This window comes from Vitis vinifera, chromosome 6, assembly GCF_030704535.1.
Source record: "Vitis vinifera cultivar Pinot Noir 40024 chromosome 6, ASM3070453v1".
Classification (NCBI taxonomy): Eukaryota; Viridiplantae; Streptophyta; class Magnoliopsida; order Vitales; family Vitaceae; genus Vitis; species Vitis vinifera.
The window spans coordinates 2,261,760-2,284,458 of NC_081810.1; the positions used below are offsets into that span (position 1 = coordinate 2,261,760).

Genomic DNA, 22,699 nt, shown 5'->3' on the forward strand with positions numbered 1-22,699 from the left:
GAATTTCAATTTTCATTTTTAAAAATAGTTTTCATTTTTTAAGTAAACGTATTTTCAAAAGAGACAAATATAGAAAATAAAAATTATTTAAAAAAAAAAACTAGAAAAATATTTTAAACCAAACTTAAAGATTTTTAATTACTTGTTTTTATCTAAAATGAGCAAATATACTTTTTAAACCCTTTTATATAAAAAAAATTCAATCTCTACCATAAATTGATATAATCTACTTCTAAAATTAGGTCATAAAAAAATATTTTAATTGAATATTTAAAATAAAAATTCTTCATCCATAATCTTTCTTTCTTTTTCTTTTTCTTATTTTAATAAATTTTCAGATAATTCAAATTATTAAAAAAAAAATCTTAGTAAACAAATTTGCAATATTTCATAAAATTTATTATTAAAAGTCATGTTCAAAAAGTTATTAAAATAAGGAAGGAAGAAAATTAAAAGAAAAAAAATTCAACTTTTCATTTTATAATAATAATAAAAAATTTAAAATACTTTTTAGTATAAAAGAAAAGAAAATAGTAAATATATTTATTTTAAATAGTATTTTAATCATTAAATTATTTTCTTCTAAAATGTAAAAGATAATATTTATTTATTTAAATTCGTATTTTTTAGAAAGTATTTTTCAAAATAGTCTTTAAATCATTAATATAATTTTTTTATTTATAATTTAAAAATAGAAAATAAAGTTGATTTTTCAATTATTTATATAAGAGTTTTGAAAAATAATAATAATAATCCAAAAATGATTAAATAAGAGAGAATTTGATGGTAGTGGGCCTAGTGGCATATGAAAAATAGTAAAATAAAGATAAAAACGAGTCAAAATGGTATTTTTATCGATTACTATTTTATAAATCTTTATAATCAATTCGACATGGACACCGTTTTGATTCATTTGACATCAAGTGATTACACGCGTAACTCATTCCTTTGGTATAACAATTTTTATAGTTTAGTCACATTTGGAATATTTGATCACATTTATTTTTACTTATTATTTTGTGAAAAGTAATTAATAATTAGAATAATTTTATTCTTTCCTTTTATAAATATATTTCTTTATGTTTTATTAATAAGTAGTAATTAGATAAATTAAAGATTAGTTAATATACAATAAATGCAAAAATCTGTTTTTCCGTCGAGTCTGGTGAGGAAAGCCTTTTAATATTCCTTGATTGGGCAGTGGACCACCAAAAGTTAAACAACGACAATAAATTCAAACTTTTATCACAATTTTACATAAATACCCCTATATTCCCCCACACGATCAAAACCTATCATTATCATCGCCAGATCCCACATTTGTCTTTTCCCATTGAAAAATAATATTCCCAGAAAAAACCACTTTCCCGGGAAAAGTGAAGCTTCGCGCGAAATTACCACTTTACATCTCAAATCCCTTACCCTTTTTCTCGAGAAAAATTTTCTTTTCCCCGAAACCCATTTTCCATCCAAACAAACAGACCCCGTCGGTCAAACTTTGAGAATCTTCGCCGGCCTCACCACCGGATTCTCCTTCGCGATCATCTCCCGTCCCGCCGCCTTGTAATCGAACCTGCACTCATGCCGATCGGAGTACCGATGCTTCGAGCAGAACATCTCGCCGCACCGGCACCGAAAGCCGATCAGTCCTAGCTTCCTCTTGCAGCCGGAGCACCGGTTCACCTCCCTCCTTCTCACAGCGCCTTGATCTGAATTCTCGAGGGTCGAATCGGGGTCGTCCGGCGGCGAGGGAGATCTGGATCTGGGCTTATCGGATGCAGAGAAGCCGCAGGTTTGGACGCATAGGGTTAGAGTTTCGGGGACTTTGAGCTCGGTTTCGGTGGCCTGTTCGTTTTCTCTCTTCTGTGCCATTCGAGATTTGAGGGTTGAGATTTGTGGCTGAAGAGCGAGAAAATGGAATTTTCTCGAGAAAGTGAGGGATTTGAGGGGTTGGTAATGGAGTATGGGGCTATAATGGAGAGCGAATCAATGGCATGTGAAAGTGGGTTTACTGTAATACCCTTATGACTTTTTTAATTGGTGGAAATGGCTTCTGTATTTAGTGGTATAGATCAGCCATGACGTGGAATTTGGGATGAGAGATGATTGGACGCTTTTGTCCCCTAAAGGAGTTTTGAGCCCGCCAGTGGGGACCTTACACCTGTCCCTCTAGCTTGTGTCTAAAGTTCTACTACTTTCAAATCTCGACACATGTTTTTCAATTTCCATATTTTCTTTTAAAAATAATTATTTTAGAAAAAGACTAATGAACGAATTCTTACTGCTCTTTGAACTTGAGCCGTTCAAAATTTGAATTATCGAATAAAATTATAAAAAATTAAAATAAAGTATTTAAAAGGGTGAGAGTGAAGTTAAATAAATAAATTTTATTTTTTTCCTTTTTTACACACATATATATAATAAAAAAATTAAAATCAAGTAAAATAAGGGGTACGAGAAATTCCCTTATTCACTTTGTTTAAACTTTTCTTTGTGATAGAAATGAAAATTTATTTATATAAAGGTACGAGATTCGAGTTATATAAATAATATTCGATGATTTATGGCTATGAGAAAAAGTATGTCTAGTGATGGTGCCGCTTTGATACCTATCCAAAGAAAAAGTTTCTTTTTGATAAGAGTAAAAATCATTTTATAAGTAAAAATGTACTTACTTGAGAGCACATGAATGTCACTTCTTCCACTTTAATAGGTTTTATTTTTATTTTTTTAAAGAAAAAAAAATTAATCAAAGGAAAGATTGAAAAGAAAAATTCAAATAATTTTCCCATTTAAACCTTGGCTGTCACCACGGACAAAATAGGATGAATGCATGTGTTCAAATGAGGCGGCCCAAAGTCTTTATGCAAAAGTAAAAGTCAATTGCATGGTACCATGTTTTTCATTCCAAGTTCCAGACTTCTAGTTGCCCAAACAGACTAACAAAGCTAGACTTCCCTGTAATAAAATTTTAAAAATGGTTTTTTATTTTTATTTTTATTCTGCCATTTATATGAAAGCTACCGATTTGACTTAAGATGGCAATTTGTAGAGACTGACTCACTCGAAATCAATTATATTTTAAGTACTCAAATAACTTAATTTGTAAGTTAAGTTAGATTGGGGCAAAAATGTCAACTCTCAACTAGTTTGAGGTTGAAGACCGAGTGATCTGAACTAATACATAGAGATATTTTTTTTATTACAAAATTTGAACTGCCTAGAGGCCTTACCGTAAAAAGAAATTCATGGTGTTTAGTTTCACTAAAATCAAATAAGAATATTGATAGAAGGATAAGAAGTTGAGTTTAGGTTCTTTTAGGTTTAAAGAGGAAGACATGGTTTCTCGACTTGCAGGTATTGACTTTGATAGTTTGTAATAAAAGCATTAAGTTTTATTGCTTATTTTGAAGATTTATACTATGAAGTATAGCAGACCAATGGTGTACACTCAAAAGGAGGGGTGAATTAGGTATTGATATATTTTTAAAATATTTTATTGAATTAGATGGAAATGATAACAAAAAAACTAATCGCAAGTAAAATAAAAAGAGAAAGGAATAGAGAAATGCAAACTTGATTTGTTTATAGTGCTTCAACACAATCCATTTACATCCACTTTCCTTTGACTTTAATCTCAAGTTGAAGTTTCCATTATCTTGGAAAGTTTTTTACTAAAGCTTAAACTTGTATACTTGGATTCTTGGTTACAAGGGGCCTTCAATGCCAATCCTCGAGTGATACCTTACACTTAAATATAATCTCTCAAGTGATAATTCACATTTGATACAAACTCTTTCAAGATTATAGGATTTGATCTCTCAACATAAACTCATAGTTTACAATTTTAAGTTCAAGATTTCAAGATAAATTAGGATTGTTAAGAGGCAGTAGATAAATATGCAAGTTGTTAAAGCAAGGTGGACTCAAATGCTCTCTACAATGAATACTGTTCGAGAGTCTTTTATATATAATTTTTACTCAAACGAACTCACACACATTTTCCCATTGAAATGGTTGATCCTTAGATCAACCACCCAATTAGCTATTGTGCATTTATTGCACTACAAGTTACCTTTGAGACTTAGATTGCTTAACCCGTTGATTAAAGACCTAGTTGATCGCTTTCTCAATTGCATCCCAAGTTGATTGCTAGACACTACCAAAACATGTTTTTTTTGGAAGATTAGGAATAGTGTGCAACTAGTCGATCATCCAATAGATTGCCTAAGGATACATGACTAAAACACACAAACTTGAAGGTCCTATGTTGAATGCACTTGATGCCTTAATGCCCAAGTCATTTTTAAAAGCCTTTCCAACTCAAAATATATTAATCAAGGGTAGTTTTCATTTGAAAGATACTTCATCCAACGTTGGAAAATATTTAAGATAATTTTAATTGTAATTGGATGAGTTTTGATATGTTAAATGTTTTAATGACAATATGCATGCAATCCTAACTCACTATACCTAGTCTGACCTAAGATTAACCTAAAATTAATTTTGAATATAATTTTCTTTTAATTTCTTCTTTACCTCTAATGAGATATGTAGGTTTATGCAGTTATTTTATTTTATTTTAATTATATTGTTCCAAAGAGATCTTCTTGTCTATCACACTTAAAAAGTAAGTCTCAAATCTAAACCTTTCCTTTATTATCATCAAAACTTGCGTTGAACCAAAATTTAAGTTCAACTAGATTAACCTTGATCTAACAATTTCTCTCTTTTTAATGATAATAAACCAAGGTTATTAAAAAGCTCATATTCAAAGTACACTCTTTTTTACTTAACAAACTATCAAGCCTAAGAACTAAGGGTGCTCAAAATAATATAATTAAAGAAAGTAATATAATGAGCAATTAGTAATAAGCTATAATAATTGGGAGAGGTTAATATTATATATATGTATATGTATGTATGTATGTTTATTTTTGTACATAACATTGATATTCATAAGATTGCTAAAACAATAGTATCAATTTAATACTTAATTATTTTATCATAAATAACAACCTAATATCACTTCTCCTTTTTTTGTCATCAACAAAAAAATCTCTAAGTAAAAATGATAAGGGAGTAATTGGTATTAAAACTAAACTAAACAAAGAGTTTGCTTTACTAATGCAAACAAGATTTTATCCATTTTTCTCATTTGAAACCATTTTCCAAAAGATTTGCTCAAACTTTTATATCAATCTCAATGAAGCTACTTTAAATCATAAAAGTCCTTTTCAATTTAAATATATTATTTGGAAAATTGTTCCAATTAAAATTGAGATGTTTTTCAATATATGCATCTTCATTAAGAAACATTTTTAACATTCATTTGGTGCAAGATAATAGTTTAAAGCATGTAAAGATACGTACCATTCTATTTTATTTAACCCTTGGGCTATTAATCTAACCTTATTTCAACAAATTAACCATTTTATTTAGTTCTTATCAAATGATTTAATACATATTTTTTCTTTGCATAACCATAATCCAAAAATCATCATTTTTTTTCTCATGAAGATTTTAGATTCAAATAAAAATTATTGTAAATATGTTTAAGTTGAGAATGAATTCTTACCCTTCTTGTTATGCTATCAATAAGTTGATATTTTGGATTATGAGCGGCATTGCCTCCATTATTTTGGAACATTTTTTCTTATTCACTTTGTTGTGGAGTTTCTTCAAGTTTATTTGGCTTTACATCCTTCTTTATTACTACTTCTCTTTGTTGTTGAGTCAAACCATGATCATCAATTTTTAACTTATCAAAGCCATCTTCAATTATTATCTCTTCATCACTTTGAGCACATTTCTAACAAATAGGGTTAGATTGATCACATATAATATACACAAACACCTTTATTACAAGAATTCTTTTGTTGAAAACTGTATATGCCTTTCTAGAAGAGCACATGACCAAGAAATACTTCACAATTGTTTTGAATCAAGTTTTCCCAAAATTTTATTTTGTATTGAGAGTAAAAATTTTGCATATAAAATACTTCGAAATAACTTATGATGGGTTAAAAAGATACTTTAAAGTTTTAGTTTTTTTTAATTACAAAATCACTGATTTATGCTTAACAAAACGATATACAAAACATTTTTAATTATGGAAGATTGACCGTTTAAAATGTTAAGCCTTGTACACAACAATTTTAGTTAAGAAAAACCAAAGAAAAAGTTATTACAACTTTTGTAGTATTCCAAGTATCATCTTAAGAGATTGATTAATGAAATTTGTCAAACTAGGTAAACTTTAAACAAATTCTTTATTCAAATGTTCAAGATTGTGTTTTCCACAATCCAAATTCGGGCTTAGGACTTTAGGACTTTAGGTGAAACAAGGATATTTATTTGTATAAATCTGGTGCTATTCAAAATGTGGCTAATCCAGATCAACCTAAATTCAATAACTTAGGGTTAATTGCATATGTCTCCTTAGGTGTGATATTTTATTTTATTTTGAATAATCTATTAGATGCATAGAGTTGAAATCTTGGTTTGGGTCTAAGATTTGTAAGCATTTACCATTGCATATGGATTTGCCTTATGGAAGATGACAATGGCTAAACCCTAAATAGCTAAGGATTAAGAATTACCAAGAATCCCTAATATCAAAGAATGGATAATTGTATCATCCCCTAATTCAAACAAATCTTAGAGAGTATCTCCATTCTTATTAGTTATGTTTTTCATCAATTATTCATTCTATTATTGAATTTAATTTATCATTATTTTCTTTCGAGCCTTTACTCTAAGTTTTCATATTTTTCACCCCAATAAAGCTCTTTGGCCTCTCATGAGTGTTTTGTCACATGTACAATCCATTAAAGAAAGATAAAAAATCACTCTTGAACGTTAAAGAAATAAATATATATATATATATATATATATATATATATATATATACTAATAATGGAGAAGAAAAAAAACCAAGATCCAGACTCTGTTTTCTTCCCTCTAACAAAAAAAAAAAAATCGAAATCCTTTAAAAACCTAAAAGTTGAGTGTTTTTTTTTTTGGAAAAAAAAACCTACGCATGACATGTTCCTATTGACAACTTATTTCCTAAATAATTACCTAAGAATGAAAAAAAAAATAAAAAATAAAATCTTGATTTCCAATCATATAGGGCCTACTTAGGATGGATGGAGTGTCAAAGACATTATTCCTAAGGTAGAAAAGCAAAACCTTAAAGTGGTAGCGAGTGATTTCAAAATTAGGGTGATTTCAAAATTGATTTTGAGATCATAAGTTAAAATTTCAAAAGGGCTCTTCAATTATACCTAGTTATTTTCAAACGACCATAACTTCTTTGTTTCAACTCTAATTTGCACATTGTTGAAAATGTTGGACTCTTGACATTTTGAAGTTTGAAATGATATATAATTTGCTCAAAATTAACCTTAGAAAGTCTTTCACGAATTAAGTCAAAGTTAGACTATATGCCATTGTCGGGTTTGAGTTTCAATTCTCATGTTGAACATTAAGTTATGACCTCTAATCTTCTTTCTTATGTTTTCTTGCTCTCCATATCTCTCTATAATATTCATACTCATCTTTCATTCCATGCATTTCTCCATTTGCAATTGTTGCATCTCTCATCATGCTTCAAAACTGTTAGAGCTCTTTGTATGCACATTAAGCTCTTTCACTATCATGGATGAAAAAAGTTCTTACATTAACTTGCATCATTTTCATTTCTTAAACTTGGATTTTAGCTAAGAAATATGTTAGATTCATGATTAGGGTCTAAGTAACAATTTGAGTTAAGTGGGATGAGTTAAGCTTTTTTATCACATAGTTCACTCTCTAATTGTGCTATTAGAGCACAATATGTGAATATATTAAGAGATTCCATTACCAACATTTCTAATGCTAATACTTTTGCATTGTCTCAATGAAGAACATATCCTAATTTTTTCTTAGATGGTTCTTTACAAATTAAACAATTTTATGTGACTTTTGGTACTAATACCTTCTTGGGTCCTTCAAGATTAGTCTTTCTTTTCTTTAGAAAGTAAGTAGATTTACAAGTAGATGGAACATGCACGGGTATTTTCTCAATAGACAAGTACTATTAATATGATTCTTTCTCCCATAAAAATTGCACATGATTGCTAGGCTAGTATTAGAAATCTTTTTTATAAAATGATTCTTACAATATTTTTTATTTTTATGAAACTTGTAACTCAATCCTTTTTTTTTTTTTTTTATCAAAAATACATTTTTAGCTGGTTAAGATCATATTAAAAATCTTTTGCCCATTTGAGAATTTTGAGAAGCAAATGGTTAGTCATTCATTTTTCTTTTTAAACCCTCATTTTCTTTTTCAAGAATAACTTTGAAGTTTTCAATAAGATCATACTTGTCTTTCAATTCTTTAAGTTCATTTGAAAAAGAGGATTTTATTTAATTTTGAGCAAAGTAGTTTTTAAACCAAGATTCTCTAGATTAGCATATAATTCTTGAAAAGAATCTTAGAGTTCATAATACCTAAAGTTAGGATTTACGTCATTCTCATTTTCCTTAAAACCATGAAACACATTCTTCACCTCTTCATGTTTCTTCATTATAATTAATTTCATAGGTGACAAGAAAACTCATTAATTCTTTTAAGAGGTTGATTAAAAAGATCTTTAACTTCTTGAATAGAGGTCATCTTTGCTTTCCATTACTTGGAAATCTTCTTCATTTTTTTGGTGTTGGAGAAGGTCTTTCCTAGAGCATGAAGGTCATTTATGATATTCATAAATCTAGTAACCATATTAACAATTAATTCATATTCTTCCATTTTAATAAGTTCATAATTAGAAACAAATATGTTGATTTTAGATTCTTCTACTTTATTTGTACCCTCACGTGTAATTTTTAAAATTCTTCATATTTTTGTAGTTGATTTATAATTTAAAATTCTATTATATTCATTTCTATCTATGCATGGAATAAAAAATTAACAAACATAACATTGAGTTGCATTTTCTTCCTATCAAGTTCATCTTACTCTTGTTTGAGTTTTGGAATGCCAAACGCATTAAGAATTCTTAAAAGAACGTGTGGTCCGTTTTCAATGATATCCTATAGCTCATAGTCCAAAGATTTTATATATGAGAGTTGGAGACGCTAACCTCATCCCACTCTTGTTCAGGAACTATAATGAAAACATTGGAAAAAAAATTAAAAAGGGTTTATTCATGAAATATCCTTCCATGGTAGATAAGTAGGATAAATTTACTATTATTCTTTTAGATGATGAACTCCTAGACAAGATGTCTAACTTTAACATTGATTGTGAAGTTGATCTAAATAATAAACCCGGATGAATTGACTCTTGATCATCTTTTTTTAAAAACTTGTTACTAAATTAGATGAAAATGGTAACAATTAAAATAATTGCAAGTAAAATAAAAAGGAAAGGGGACAAAGAGACGTAAACTTTGTTTATAATGGTTTGAAATAACCCACTTACATCCATTCTCCTTTATCTTCAATCTAAACCAAGGTTTCACTATCTTCCAATGCTTTCAACTAAAGCTTTAAACTTGTACACTTGAATTTCCAATTCCAAGGGATCTTCAACATTAATTCTCAAGTGATAACTCACACTTATGCTAACTCTCTCAAGATTATAAAAATTAATCTCTTAACTCAAACTCCTACTTTACCATTTTAACCTCAAGATTTGAAGATAAATCAAGATTAATAAGATACACTAGATTGAGAAGCAAGTCTTTAACGTACAAGGTGCATGCAACCCATTTTTTAATGTTTAAAGGTGTGATACATAATCTTTTAGGACACTTATCTCCACACTAGATAGGGTAGTTGAAAAGACTTTTTTTTTTCTTTAATACTTTCCGAAAATCAAACATGGTTTTAAAATTTAGATTGATGAGAGAAGAAAAACGTGGGTACTAAAATTGGGGGAAAAAAAAGGCTTAAAGTTGCAAGGTGAAGTGATTTATAAAAAAAAAAAAAAAAAAAAAAAACCTTTTGATTTTATTAAAAATGCCCAATCTAAGAATTACCTTTTGGTGTTCTTAATCGTAGGGCTTTGAGATTACGCGCATTGGTTGTGAAAAAGGAGCCTTACTCAGCTACAGGTCATTTTTCTACTAAAAAAAACTTAGGGGGATCTTTTAATATCCTGTCATTAAATAATCCTCCTTCAACAACAAATTAAAGAAAAAATTAGTACCTACTTTTAGAAGCAGTTCACTTCATACTTTTCATCTCCCCTGCTACTTTATGATGCACCATCAAGGATATGATACTTGGTTCACTGGATTCTTTGCTTGCAAAGACCATACGCTTGTGCAATTGTTTTAATGTTTGGTTTGTACAGAAGAAGAATAAAAATAAATAAAAATTAGAAACTTGTTTATTTTGAAATTCTTACTTCTTATTTAAAAGAGAAAATAAGATAAATAAATTTAAAGAGGTTTATATCAATTTTAAACTTTTTTTTAAAAAAAAATTTTCAAATTTTGTCGTCTTCTTTTTTTCTTGCTTATTTCCCCCCTCATAATTGCCCTCAAAATTCTCAAAATCCAAATGGAATCTTGGTGATATATCTTGATCTTCTAGTCTTACATTGGACTTAAACTTGAGTAATTTAGAACAATGGGCTTTGAGTTCGGCTTGACAAAATCAGCTCCATATATGTTGGGTTGAGCTCCAGTATAATGGCAAACCGACCTCCTAAATTAAACCTCCAATTTGACCAAAATGCTTAAATCGATTTGCATTAGTCTCAATGCCCCATCTCATGGACAACCTTTGTAAAGTGGCTTAATGGACAACCATTTTTCGACATGCATACGGCCTTAATATATGTTAGAAAAAAACAAAAGAGAGAGAGAGAGAGAGAGAGAGAGAGAGAGAGATTCATGTGATCCCTTCAAAGTTTGATAAAAAAGTTTAAACTTTTCAATTAAATTGGTGACTTTAACATTCCCCTCTTAAAAATGTAAAATTTGAGACATATTTTATTGAAAGAATAATTTGACCAATCAATGATCTGATCAGAAGATGTAATAATACTCATGAAACGCTACCTTATACAATAAAAGCACGTCTCGTTTGATTAATAACCATAAATCAGACCAAGATCCAAATTCTTACTAATCTAGGTCTTATGCATACATGAATTCAGTTAGGAACCAACAATCTTGAATAAAATACAGAAGAGTACGTAATAGGGAGTTAGTTTTGAAGAAGTAGTACATGACTTTGTTAGCAACAGAGCCTTAAGAACAGTAAGCAAAAATTGGAAGGAAAACACAAAACACAGATGCTTCTCTATAAGAGAAAATTTCCTACCTCTTCAAGGGTTTTTCTTTCACTGAAAACAAACTCCTTTTGAATAAAACATATATAATAAAGATAGTAAAATTGTTCCCTCAGTCGGACGCTGATTAATTTCCTCCTCCATGCTTCAATATCTCAGTCATTCCACATTGTAAAAACTCCAGCATTCTGTCCCTGAACTGAGTCACCTGACCAGCTGCCATAGCCTGCGGCCGGCATATCGTAATCAACCTTGATGAGGGGAAGCTCCTCTGCTGATCCTACTGCACTAGCCACCGTAGAATTCGAAGCAACCCCAAGTCCATTATTGAAGTATCCTCCATTGTAACTCCCACTAGAACTCCCATTATTCTCCATGACAGATGAAGAAGAGCCCATACTCATCAGCCCATGAAGAAGAGCCGGGTTGTTGTGGAGGTAACTGTTGTAGAACTGAGGACTTTGGCTTGAATGGTTCAGGTACGACCCAGATTGCTGGTGCAACTGCAACTGAGTTTGGATGTAGTTTTGGTGAAACTGGGAGTCTTGGGGGTACTGAGAAATTTCAGGGTTTTGCAAAGTTAGTAATGGTTCTTGGTTCTGTAATGTTAGTAAAGGCTGAGGTTGCTCAAACTGCTGCTGCATTAGAGGATATGTCTGTAACCTGCTGGAGCTCGAGCTCCCATATTGGAAGCTTGAACCTAGGGCTATCATTTCTTCCCGTTTTCTCGATGATTCAATTGCTTGAGCCTCCTTTAGCCGCTTGGCCGCTCCCCCACCTATCGGAAGAGTGTTGCTTTCAAGAATGCTCTTCACATCGTATCGATTCATGTCAAAGTTGGTCACTGCATTAAGGCCTCTGAACTTTATTGCTGCAATATCATAGGCTTCTGCAGCTTCCTCCTCAGTACCTACACAGTCAGTTTTGGGATTTATCAAGAATAATTGCACCTTGTTCTTGTAAATTATCCTGTAATTCGGTTAAATTGGTGCCAATATCTAGATGTTTGCAAGTAGAAGACTTAAAAGAAATGGTCCTTGTTCAAACTACTTACTAAAAGTTCCCAAATAGAGGTCTTTGTTTCCGGCAACTCTTCCAATCCTTGCCTGCCATCTTCCATGTTGATGATGCCTGCTCAAAGCATCTTGGGTAAGTGAGCCAAATAGAGAAGAGACAAAGATCTATATATTCAATTCCATACCTTGTAACTCCACGATACATTGATGCACCTCTAGAAAACCCACTACTCTTCCTGAAATTCATTTCCAAAAAGAGATTAATTAATAACTAATAACAGGTTTGTAAGGTAAGGTATTTTTAATTAATGACTACAAGTTCTTGGGTGGAGATCTGTCCCTTACCTTCTAATGGAGGCCACAAATTCTTGTCTGGTCATGTGCTTCATCTCCTCCAGTTCCCTCTCATAGTTACTGATCTGCAACGACAAAGGCATTAGTCATTGTGCCCTAACCAGTTTTTTCTTTTATAATTAAGTACACTGATGAGAAAGCTCCTTGTTAATATCTAAATTGCAATTTGTATATAAAAGAAACTATATATGTATAGAAAGATACCGGGAAATTGGTAGTTGTGGATGTTCCCCAGTACTTCAAGGCGGCAAGATCATAAGCCCTAGCAGCTTTCTCTTCTTTGTCATACCCACCTGCTCAACAAAATAATGGTGCATTAAACACTATTTTTTTTTAATGGTTATTTGCTATAAACGAAGCTACAAGAAATCTGCACTCACCCAAATAGACTGCAACCGAGAAAGGAAACACATATAAACCAGCGATATGACAAAGGAAAATAGTCAGCAACTGTCTGAGTTTATGTTAAGGAGATTGAAGGGAGAAACTATATAGAACAGCTATAAGCTTTACCTTGGCGACCTTTTCTTGATTGTCCTTCCCTTCTACAACTATTATCCCAAAGGTGAGCTTCATACCTTCCTGTCCATCTATGCCTACATTCCCACCACATACCCTTTTCAAATTCCAGATTGAAAAAATTAAAATTTTGAATTAGAAATCTATACAAATATCAACATCCACCTGGTTACACCCCGGTATATTGATGTTCTTTGCCCAAATGTATCCAATGTCCTTCTGGGGGCAGCTTCCACAATGCTAGTACTGCTGTTGCCACTGGTTTCACATGTTGAACCTTTACCACTACCCATGGACAATGTCAGTGACTGCAAATTGTTATTGTTTTCTTGAAACTCATAGCTATTGGGACTGGCTACTACTGCTGCTGCTGCTACGGGGTTTGGAACCGGCAGGAGGCTGTTGTTTGGGAAAAAGTAATCAGAATCATTCGCCTGAATTTCATTAAAAGCCTCAAGATCTGCCTGGTTTTCAGATTTGCTCACACCAAGAAAATCTGCAATCTTTGGGACTTCGCTGCTGCCGTGTGAGTTGATTAAATTCCACTCTGTTGATTTGCAGAAAGGGTTGTAGATGTAAAACAACATTCACTAAACCGAGAAGAGAAGGGATATATGTGTGTGCGTTTGTTTGTTGTGTGTATACCTTGGTTTTGGAATGGGCTTTCCATATTATCATTCACTAACCCTAGAGAAAACTGCTGAGCCTGGGATGCATGTAGATTTAGTGGCAAAGAGGAATGAGTGGGAGAAAGAGGAAAAGATAGCCAGTTGTTTGAGTTCATGGATCCCATATTCTTCGATCAATCAGAAATGATCTCCTATATATGAATTAAAACACAAAAATATGAGTAGATGCTATGGAAAAAGTACATAAAAGAAGAATCATGAAAGATCATGAACTCTTGCCATTTACCCAACTAGAGGAGAAAGGTTTGCAGCAGAACTGAGACAGACTCTCTCTCTCTCTCACAGACACACACTCTCTCCCTCTAAAATTTTATGTTTGGTGAAGAATGCATTTCACAAAACATGAAGAGGAGAGGGAGGAGGAGAGGTGGAAAAGAAAAACTTTGAGAATGATACAAGGTACTTATAATATTGCTCTCTTTCTCCCTCTCACTCAACATACAAAATTCCAACATTTCAACTCCCAAATCATATAATAATATTTCCCATACCAGTCCCTTTAGGGTCCAATAGTGTCTTACTATACTGAGATATGGGGTCCATCCTTAGCCTTTTTACTAGGACAAACCCCAAAATTCCAACTGAGAAGACCCCATCTATACTCTTTATTTCTACTCTCTCTCTCTCTTTCCACACCCACTTGGTTTATTGGAACTCTCGTCCTCGTTCTCTGCAATAAATGACTCCCCAAAGCTCAGCATTCCCACACTCTGCAAATCATCTCAGTCTAAGGATAGACACCCCTACGTAAAGAGCTCTCTCTTTCTCTCTCCGACCCTCCCTCTCTCTCTCTCTCTCTCACACACACACACACGCACACACATCCACATGAAGCAAAGAGATAACACCATCAAACCAAGAACCATAGAAGATTTCATAAATGGGGCACCCACCAAAATTAAAACCCAATTTGTAGATCCCCGAGTGCTGCATGTGTTAAAGATGTATGTGTACGGACATGCAATTGTTTATGGGTAAAATCCGACATATTAAATTATAAAAGTACTGGAAAAAGAGTAAGGATTACTCTTTATTCTAGTCACACCAAACATTGTTCAATAAACTATAGATTTGAAGAGAGATCATTAAGAGGTATTGAAGGATTTCATTTGGTTCCCCAAGTAAAAATGTGTTGACCACCCAGTTGGAATCCACACTCTGTAAAAAGTAAGAAAAACAGATTTATAAAAAAAGATTTCCAATGCATGTCTTATGCACATACGCTACTAGAAGCTTGTATTCTACTATAGTGGCTTGTAGAAGAAATCAAATTGAACATGTGTCTCATTCCAAACCATCCCATCATGGTGTCTCTTCATGTACATGCATAGATGGTCATGATGACCATGCCCATGTGCTTGATCTTCTCCTTCTTCATGGGGTGCTTTTGTGTCTTCATAAATACCCATGTGCATGCATACATACATGTTTTCATATACGCATGGAAGTGGAACTTACAAAGAGAAATCTTTGAAGGGTTTCAGGTTCAAATCATCTCCACACACTTGAATTGAACAAGTAAATGTACTGCGAATCTGAAGGGAAAATAATAAACAAAATGTTGAAAAACAATAAAAAATAAAAAACCACCTGCCATTGATGAAGACTGACACAGTTTCCCCCAAATTCTTGTAGAATATATAAGGTTTGGTTGACTGAATTGCACCACAATAAGGAAGCAGGACCCACGTCTCTCGCTTTCTCCAACCTTTTCAACCCCGAAAGCCTCCAAAACGATAAAAAAATATTCAAACCCTAAAACAGGAAAAAAAAAATAAAAATAATTAACCAATAAAAAAAACTGAAGAAAAGCATAAACCCTTTTTGTCCATATCCATTAGAAATACTCCAGAACAATTGCAGGATAAGGCATTTATGAACTTACTCTTCTTCCACTGTCCAACCATCAAACCTTCACTTCCTAAAACCCTAAATTTTCTCTCTCTAAAATCTTGTGTTTTCTTGTTATAGTTTCTCTCTCTGTATTTATTACATTTATATATATGTTTTTGGAATTTGTGAAGCAATGGTAGAAGAAGAAAGAGGGCAAACAAGAGGGGAGGGTGGTGGGGTTTTTACGATAAAAACTTCATATATTAATCAGACCGCCACGCCGTTTCAGCTTTTGCGGTCAAGTTCGAAGGAATGTGACTGACACGTGTCCGTTTTCTTGACTTTTTAATATTTTTTTACACTTAAAAATATTCATCTCTAATTTTAAAATTTAAAAAAAAATTCAATTAGGACTTTCGTGTCGTCTAATTTGGAAATTTCTAATATAATTTTGTATCCAAAATTTCAATTTAAAGAAAAAAAATATAATGATAGAAAGATCTAATGGTTGACATAATTCAATTTTTAACAAAATAATTAGTAAATTATATTATCATATAATATACTAGAAAAGAATTAATAAATAAAAAATTGTTATAAATTGAAAATTTTCAAAGATAACTATTTTGAATATTTTTTTTTTCATCTTACTATTATTAAGTCCATAATTTTTCCATTTTTAACTTGAAGTGAAAGCCGATATTAAAATTATAATTTTAAAGACGAAATAACAGTAATATTATAAAAATATTATCAAATATGAGATAACTTCTTGTGTTTTTTTTTCAACTTTCACACTGTTTTTCTTTTATGTTATTAACTCTTAACAAAATTATCAAACAATATAAACAAACTCGAAAAATCTCATAATTTCTTGAAAGTCAAATCAAATTAGCCTAAATTTAAAGAAAATATAGAAAGAAGAGAATGGTCATCATCATTCTACTAACATGGAAATGGTTAACATATTAAGGATTAATTTTAATAATTTTGATGTATATTGATTTTTGCATCTATGCACTTCAATATTAGCCTTAATTCTAAGAATTAAAATTCAACTATATATATCAGTGTGGGGATCCCACCCCTTGGGATCATATATGAAAGTTGTCAAGTCCAAGCTCAATGGTCCCCTCTCAGTGTGTGTAGGCTATAATAGAATAAGTCCATTTTCATGCTCCATACTCTTCACTGCATTCATCACCAGCATTCTTCATATATTTAGGGATTATTTTATGTCTTAATTAACTAGCAAACAAGCCCAAATTTCAAAAAAGAATCCTCCAATCAATTGTTCTATTTATGAGATCTTATTGTAGATCATAAGAATATATTGATTGAAGTCTTTTATTGTAACGAATCGTATCCAATTGTGTAAATATTGTCTACTATGAGTGTAAGGGGTCTATACGACTTTAAAATACGTTTACATGATTAAGATGAGATATAAACGTTATCGTTGTATCCTATGAGATTATGAGGTTATGAGGTGAAACAGACACATACTTTTCACGGGATCAAACAAACCCCTACACTAAGGTCAAAGATCGATTTTGATAACATTCAATAATGACTCGTATCAAATGGTGTAATATTATTTGCTTTGGTCCCATAGGATCCGTACAACTTTAAAATGTGTTTACAAGATTAAAAGGAACTTATACTTCTAATATCAGAAATTTTTTCCTTATCTAATATGGGATATCACATTTATCATTTTGGTATTCATTTTACCACATCTTTTATTGAAATCATAAGAAATGGACTCTATATTGAGTTGCAGTGGGGGAGCATTAATATTAATGCAAGATCTCCATGTAAAATGAAGTTGATGTTGAGGACGCAACAACGGGAACCAGAGGGGCATGTTGGCAGATTATGTGAAGGAAGGAGGGCATTTCCAGACATATGAAGGCCACTAAAATCCACAGAAGAGTTGAGAGTTTCCAAGATATCATGGGAGAGAACGCCGGGAAAATGCTCGTGTCGCCTCGATTTATGAAGCATTTAAAAGCCAGCTTCATCTTTCAAACCCTTGTTTTCTTGCATACTTTAATAAAATTAATCTATTAGGGTTAGGTTTAGGGTTAGAGCTAGGGTTAGGGTTTTAGAACAACTGCCAATATTAATAGGGATCCAAAGAAGATCGAGAAAGACATAAAATAAAATAGTAACCTCAATTATTTGCACTGTGGCCTCTGCCTCCTCTATATGTATATATATACTACTAGGCAGCAAGTGATAATTGATCGATGATGGTAGCTAGCTTGTTATATATCCATATGGAAAGTTCAATGCAAATTAATGACTAGCTTAATTCTCAAATTTCTTCATGAAGACTTTATTTCAATACCATTTTACAATATAAGTGTGATGACAAACTTGAATAGAATCGAAAATTTAAAGTTGAAAGAAAAGAGAAACATGCATTTTGGTTTTTCAAACCTTAACAAGTTCAACCATCCTCGTAAATAATTTGTAATTTCTTTCACATATTGCCTTAATTATAATTAACAAATTAACGTAGAATAAGGTCTAATATTCATAAGAGATAACTTATTAATTTGATATATACAAATACTTTTACATAAATTGTCTCATGAACCAGGATGAAAATCTCATATCTTTTTAGAATTTAGAAGCAAAAGACTTTGTATTTCTTTGTTAAATTCTCGATTTTAGAAATGAGTAATTTATAGACCATGCAGAGTTTATAAGACAAAGAAATTGCTAATAGTAAAGAATAAGAGATAAATTTGTGATAACTAACAAAAACTGAGAAGAGAAAGGCCTATGAAAAGATGGAATCTTGAATTTATTTTTAATTTTAATTTTAATTTTAATGGTTGATTATGTTGCTGGAATATAAAGGCAGGTAAACTAGTAGTTAACTACGTGACATTTTGATTAATTTTTAAATAATGAATAATCTTAAACTCAACCTATATAAGGTTCACTTCAGAATATTATGAAGAAACATCATAAAAAAAAATTGATGCCGAATAAAACTAAGGTTAGGGACCCCAAGAAAACATTGAGTTTCATAAGTGGAATGATTTTTTTTTAGCAATTATAGATAATAATCTTTATATTAAACCAATAATAATGTTAAAGTGAGAAGGAAAAAGAAGAAGCATGAAGACCAAGTTAGACCCAAGAAGGCTATTGGAACCAGAAACTCATCAATTGATCAATAAAGAATAAATGAGATAAGTTGGTTCAATAAGTTGACTCTTTGACAATGTGATATCCTAAATTGTTTGAGAGAAAAGTTTATCATATTTATAATAATTAAATTATTAATTTTTTTAAAATTAAGTTTAATTTTATAAATTAGTATTTCAACATAATATCAAAGTCTTGTTTAGTGAAAGGTCAAGTATTTGACTCTCACCATTACATATTTATTTACCGTCATTTGCAACCCAAGAAAGATTTATGTACTTTCTTTTTGCATAGTGTGCTTAGCTAATTAAGGGTGTTAGTAAAGCTTTGGTCAAAATGCTAGCTTATTCTAGTGAGTGAGAATGCTCTTGACCCTCCAATTTTCTTACTTTAATCCTTGAAATGCTGCAACATATATTAAGTCGGTCGTGGAGCCTCTTCCTTTGCAAAATCATCTGTTTGAATTTAGTGTTTTTGAAATGGCAAAAATTAACGAACCCAAGGTGGTAATGTCAGGCTTGTCAGCATCATCTACAGTTCAAAAAAGTTGCAGATCCTTCTAGGTAGCCAAGACGGTAGGCATTGCTCAAGAACTATAATTTGGACATTCTTGATGTAAGTATTTATTAAACATAAGACTTATAATAATCACTTAAAAAAATATACATCTTTTTTATATATCCAAGAAGTATGAGAGTTCAAACAAGCATTCACTCAAGTGTTGCTAACTATTTTCAAAAACAGTTTTTTTTTTTTAAAATAATTTTTTTGTTCTTTATAATAAAAAAGATTACATTTGACAACAAATAATTTTTTAAAAAAAACTTAGAAACAAAAAATATAGTATTTTTTAGAGAATATTTTTAATTATTTTTATTTATTTTCTAAGATTATTTTTTAAAATAATTATATAAATATAAGGAATAATTAACAATAAAGCAACACATATTAAAGTTTTTTTAAAAAAATATATATATTTAAAAATATAAAAAATAAATTTAAAATACTTTCAATTCTCAAATATGTTTTTGTTTTACAAAACATTACAGAATAGTTCTAAAAAATTATTCTATAAATCTATTAATTTTTAGAGCTGTTTTTTTTTTTTTTAAACACTTCCTAAAATTAAGTACTTAATTTTCTAATGAATTTAAGCTATACAACATGATACTTTCTATGTTACAGGCTTAAATGTATATAGTTAATGGACCTTTTAATTATAGATGTTTAATAGGGCTAGACAACATAAAAAAATTATACTGAAGGTGAAGGTGAAGGTGAAGTTGGGTTGGTAGTGAGATATTCTTTGTATACTTTTGTGCATTTAATCTCTAATCCATGGTTTTCTATTGGCAAATTTAGAGTGGGTTGGACATTTTTTTTTTTTTTTTGAATATTTTTAGTAAAAGTACTTTCTTTAAAAGTATTTTTGAAAGATTCAACTATCAAGTATTTATGGGAAGCACTATAAATAATTTTTAATATTTTATCAAACATCAATTTGTTTTTTTTTCAAAAGGTCTTTTACATTACGAGTGTGCTGATATGATTGTCAAATAAGCTATAAATATCCTAATCAATTAGGCTATAAATATCCTAATTAATTTTTTTTTACTTATAAAAAAATTGAAATAAGAAAGGAGATGATTACTATTAACAATCGATGTTACACCGATCATGAGCTTTGAAAAGAGCACTTATAGTCATAACCTTGGCTTTAATTAATATTATTTTGATCAATTAGGATATCATCATCTCATGTAAAAATGGATTAGCGTTCAACGAAAAAGGTTAAACCTTTTACAACATTCAATATTAAAACTAATTCAAAGGTTTTTTTTTTTTTTTTTTGCTTAAGCATCATTTAAGTAAGGTGACATTTTTTTCCCATTACATGCACATATTAATGAGCATGTACAAATGGAAAGAATTAAATGGAAAATAATAATAATGAAAACATGTCTGATTATGTACCTTTAAAAACTATTTTAGAAGATAAATCACATTGTATTGAGATTTGTTAACCAAATCACATATATATGAACAAAAATATAAAAAAGAACATAAGATTTTTAACATAATTCTATGATAAATGTGATTCATACATTAATAAAAAAAATAAAAAATAAAAAGGCGCTTAAATACTATCCATTTCAACCCCTGCGAGCTGATCGAATAACTCGACCCCCAATATTCCAAACAAAATGTAACAAAATTGATTCAAACTTTATAATTCAACAAGATTTTAGATGGATGGTTTGATCTAACTAGACTTCAAATTGGTATATATGGAAATAATTACTCAATTAAAATTAAGAAAGAAATGAGATATTGATCTGTGGGCAATCTAGCTACTTGGAAACAGCTCCAAATTTTACTAACAAAATCATCATTGGTGTGTTGCAAAGGCATGCAAGTTTGTAGGATCCATAATTACAAATCTTCAACTTAGCTTCTTCATCTTCCAAATAACAATGTCCATGCGCATGTGCCCTCTCTCTACGCAAAATCCTCATTCCACAAACCAAGATACATATTAAAAGTGATTCACCATTCAAAAATATATATTATTATTATTTAATTTGTAGAAATTAATAATTATTTTAATAATCATCCTCTTTGCTTTTTTTTCTAAACATTATGTTTTATATTTTTAAATTATTATTTTTCTTTTTATAAGTTATGTAATCCTAGTGGTCACCAGGGACATTTTCAAAGACAATTACCTCAAGAATACAAATATAATCTATGGAAAACATGAATGCAAGTTGGGCTAGAATAGAGAAAGCTTGTGTACAACTTCCATGTATCTCAACTGTATCTTATTCATGATATATATACCAATTGAATGCCTGTATTGTTAAAATAATTAATGGAGTATGTCTAAGGCATGTGCATGGCATTGTCTTGATTTATGCAAAATAACCAATTAAAATAAACAAAAATGCATTTGAGAATGATCATATTATATACATATATGGATCCTAGATTGGAGGAAGTAAGAAAATATCTTCTAATTTGAATTCATTCATTGACTCACTACAATTTCTACTCATCTTAACACATCAAGATCTTAGTGGAAAATAGTATCTTAATGGCCAATGACCTTAATCATTTAAATATGTTCATATGGAATGTGTAACAAGGCAAATGTCTCTTCGTTCAGCTCATGCTTCAAGTTTGGCCTTCCACTGCACCGGTGGCCTTGGGCTTGCCCAAGATGGGTTAGCCCAATAGCAAATCCATTTTTGTATTGAGGTAGAGGCTAGGCCTTATTTAAGATGATACATGCATGTTGATAATGCTGATGAAATTACTTCTCAAATATTCATTGACTATTTTATGTTAATTGGAATTAATATTAAGCATTTTATTGCTAGCATTTATACCCAAAATAGTTTGACAGAATCCCTTATTAAATACCTTCAATCACTCAATCCTTATTAATAAAAACCAAATTACCCACTTCTATTTAGAGACATCTTATTAGTATTAAGATAAAGTCTTGGCCTTGTTTAAGATTACTTGTTATTTTTTACTTTGGTTATAAGGTGAGAATATAAATGAAATTACCATTTAGTAAGGGCATGTAGAAAAATCATCAAATCAATCAAAAAAAAAAAAAATGAACTGAATATATGTAAGTTGGGTTTTTTTTCAATTTTTTTTTTTTTAAATTTATTGGTTCTATTTGATCAAATACCAAAATATATATTTGGTTTTTGAGTAAAGAAAAAAACAAGTAATTTAATAGAACCAACCAAAACATAGTATCCCTTTTTCTTACCTTGGTTTGTCCTTAAACTCACCATAACCCATTTTTCTCTTCT

At 30.6% G+C, this 22,699-nt stretch overlaps 2 protein-coding genes across 2 annotated transcripts; both read right to left on the reverse strand.

Annotated features, from left to right (window-relative positions):
* Positions 1-1,215: 1,215 nt before the first annotated feature.
* Positions 1,216-2,159, reverse strand: LOC100251836 (zinc finger A20 and AN1 domain-containing stress-associated protein 5). The gene has a single exon (XM_002285507.4). It carries the CDS (start codon positions 1,870-1,872, stop codon positions 1,492-1,494), a length of 381 nt encoding a protein of 126 aa, XP_002285543.1. The 5' UTR covers positions 1,873-2,159; the 3' UTR covers positions 1,216-1,491.
* Positions 2,160-11,414: 9,255 nt separating this feature from the next.
* On the reverse strand, positions 11,415-13,984 carry LOC100256966 (AP2-like ethylene-responsive transcription factor PLT2). The gene is made up of 9 exons (XM_002285503.4): positions 13,828-13,984; positions 13,348-13,729; positions 13,177-13,259; positions 13,044-13,052; positions 12,868-12,956; positions 12,655-12,728; positions 12,495-12,545; positions 12,348-12,424; positions 11,415-12,203 (listed from the first exon to the last, which is right to left on the reverse strand). The coding sequence occupies exons 1-9, from the start codon at positions 13,973-13,975 to the stop codon at positions 11,449-11,451; spliced, it is 1,668 nt and encodes a 555-aa protein (XP_002285539.2). The 5' UTR covers positions 13,976-13,984; the 3' UTR covers positions 11,415-11,448.
* Positions 13,985-22,699: the final 8,715 nt, after the last annotated feature.

Excerpts from the sequence above, each read along its gene's own strand:
- LOC100256966 (XM_002285503.4), bottom strand. The coding sequence starts at position 13,975 with ATGGGATCCATGAACTCAAACAACTGGCTATCTTTTCCTCTTTCTCCC. Across the intron at positions 13,730-13,827 it reads AAGCCCATTCCAAAACCAAG|AGTGGAATTTAATCAACTCA; the intron begins GTATACACACAA and ends GCAAATCAACAG. Across the intron at positions 13,260-13,347 it reads ATATACCGGGGTGTAACCAG|GCATAGATGGACAGGAAGGT; the intron begins GTGGATGTTGAT and ends GTGGGAATGTAG.
- LOC100251836 (XM_002285507.4), bottom strand. The coding sequence starts at position 1,872 with ATGGCACAGAAGAGAGAAAACGAACAGGCCACCGAAACCGAGCTCAAA.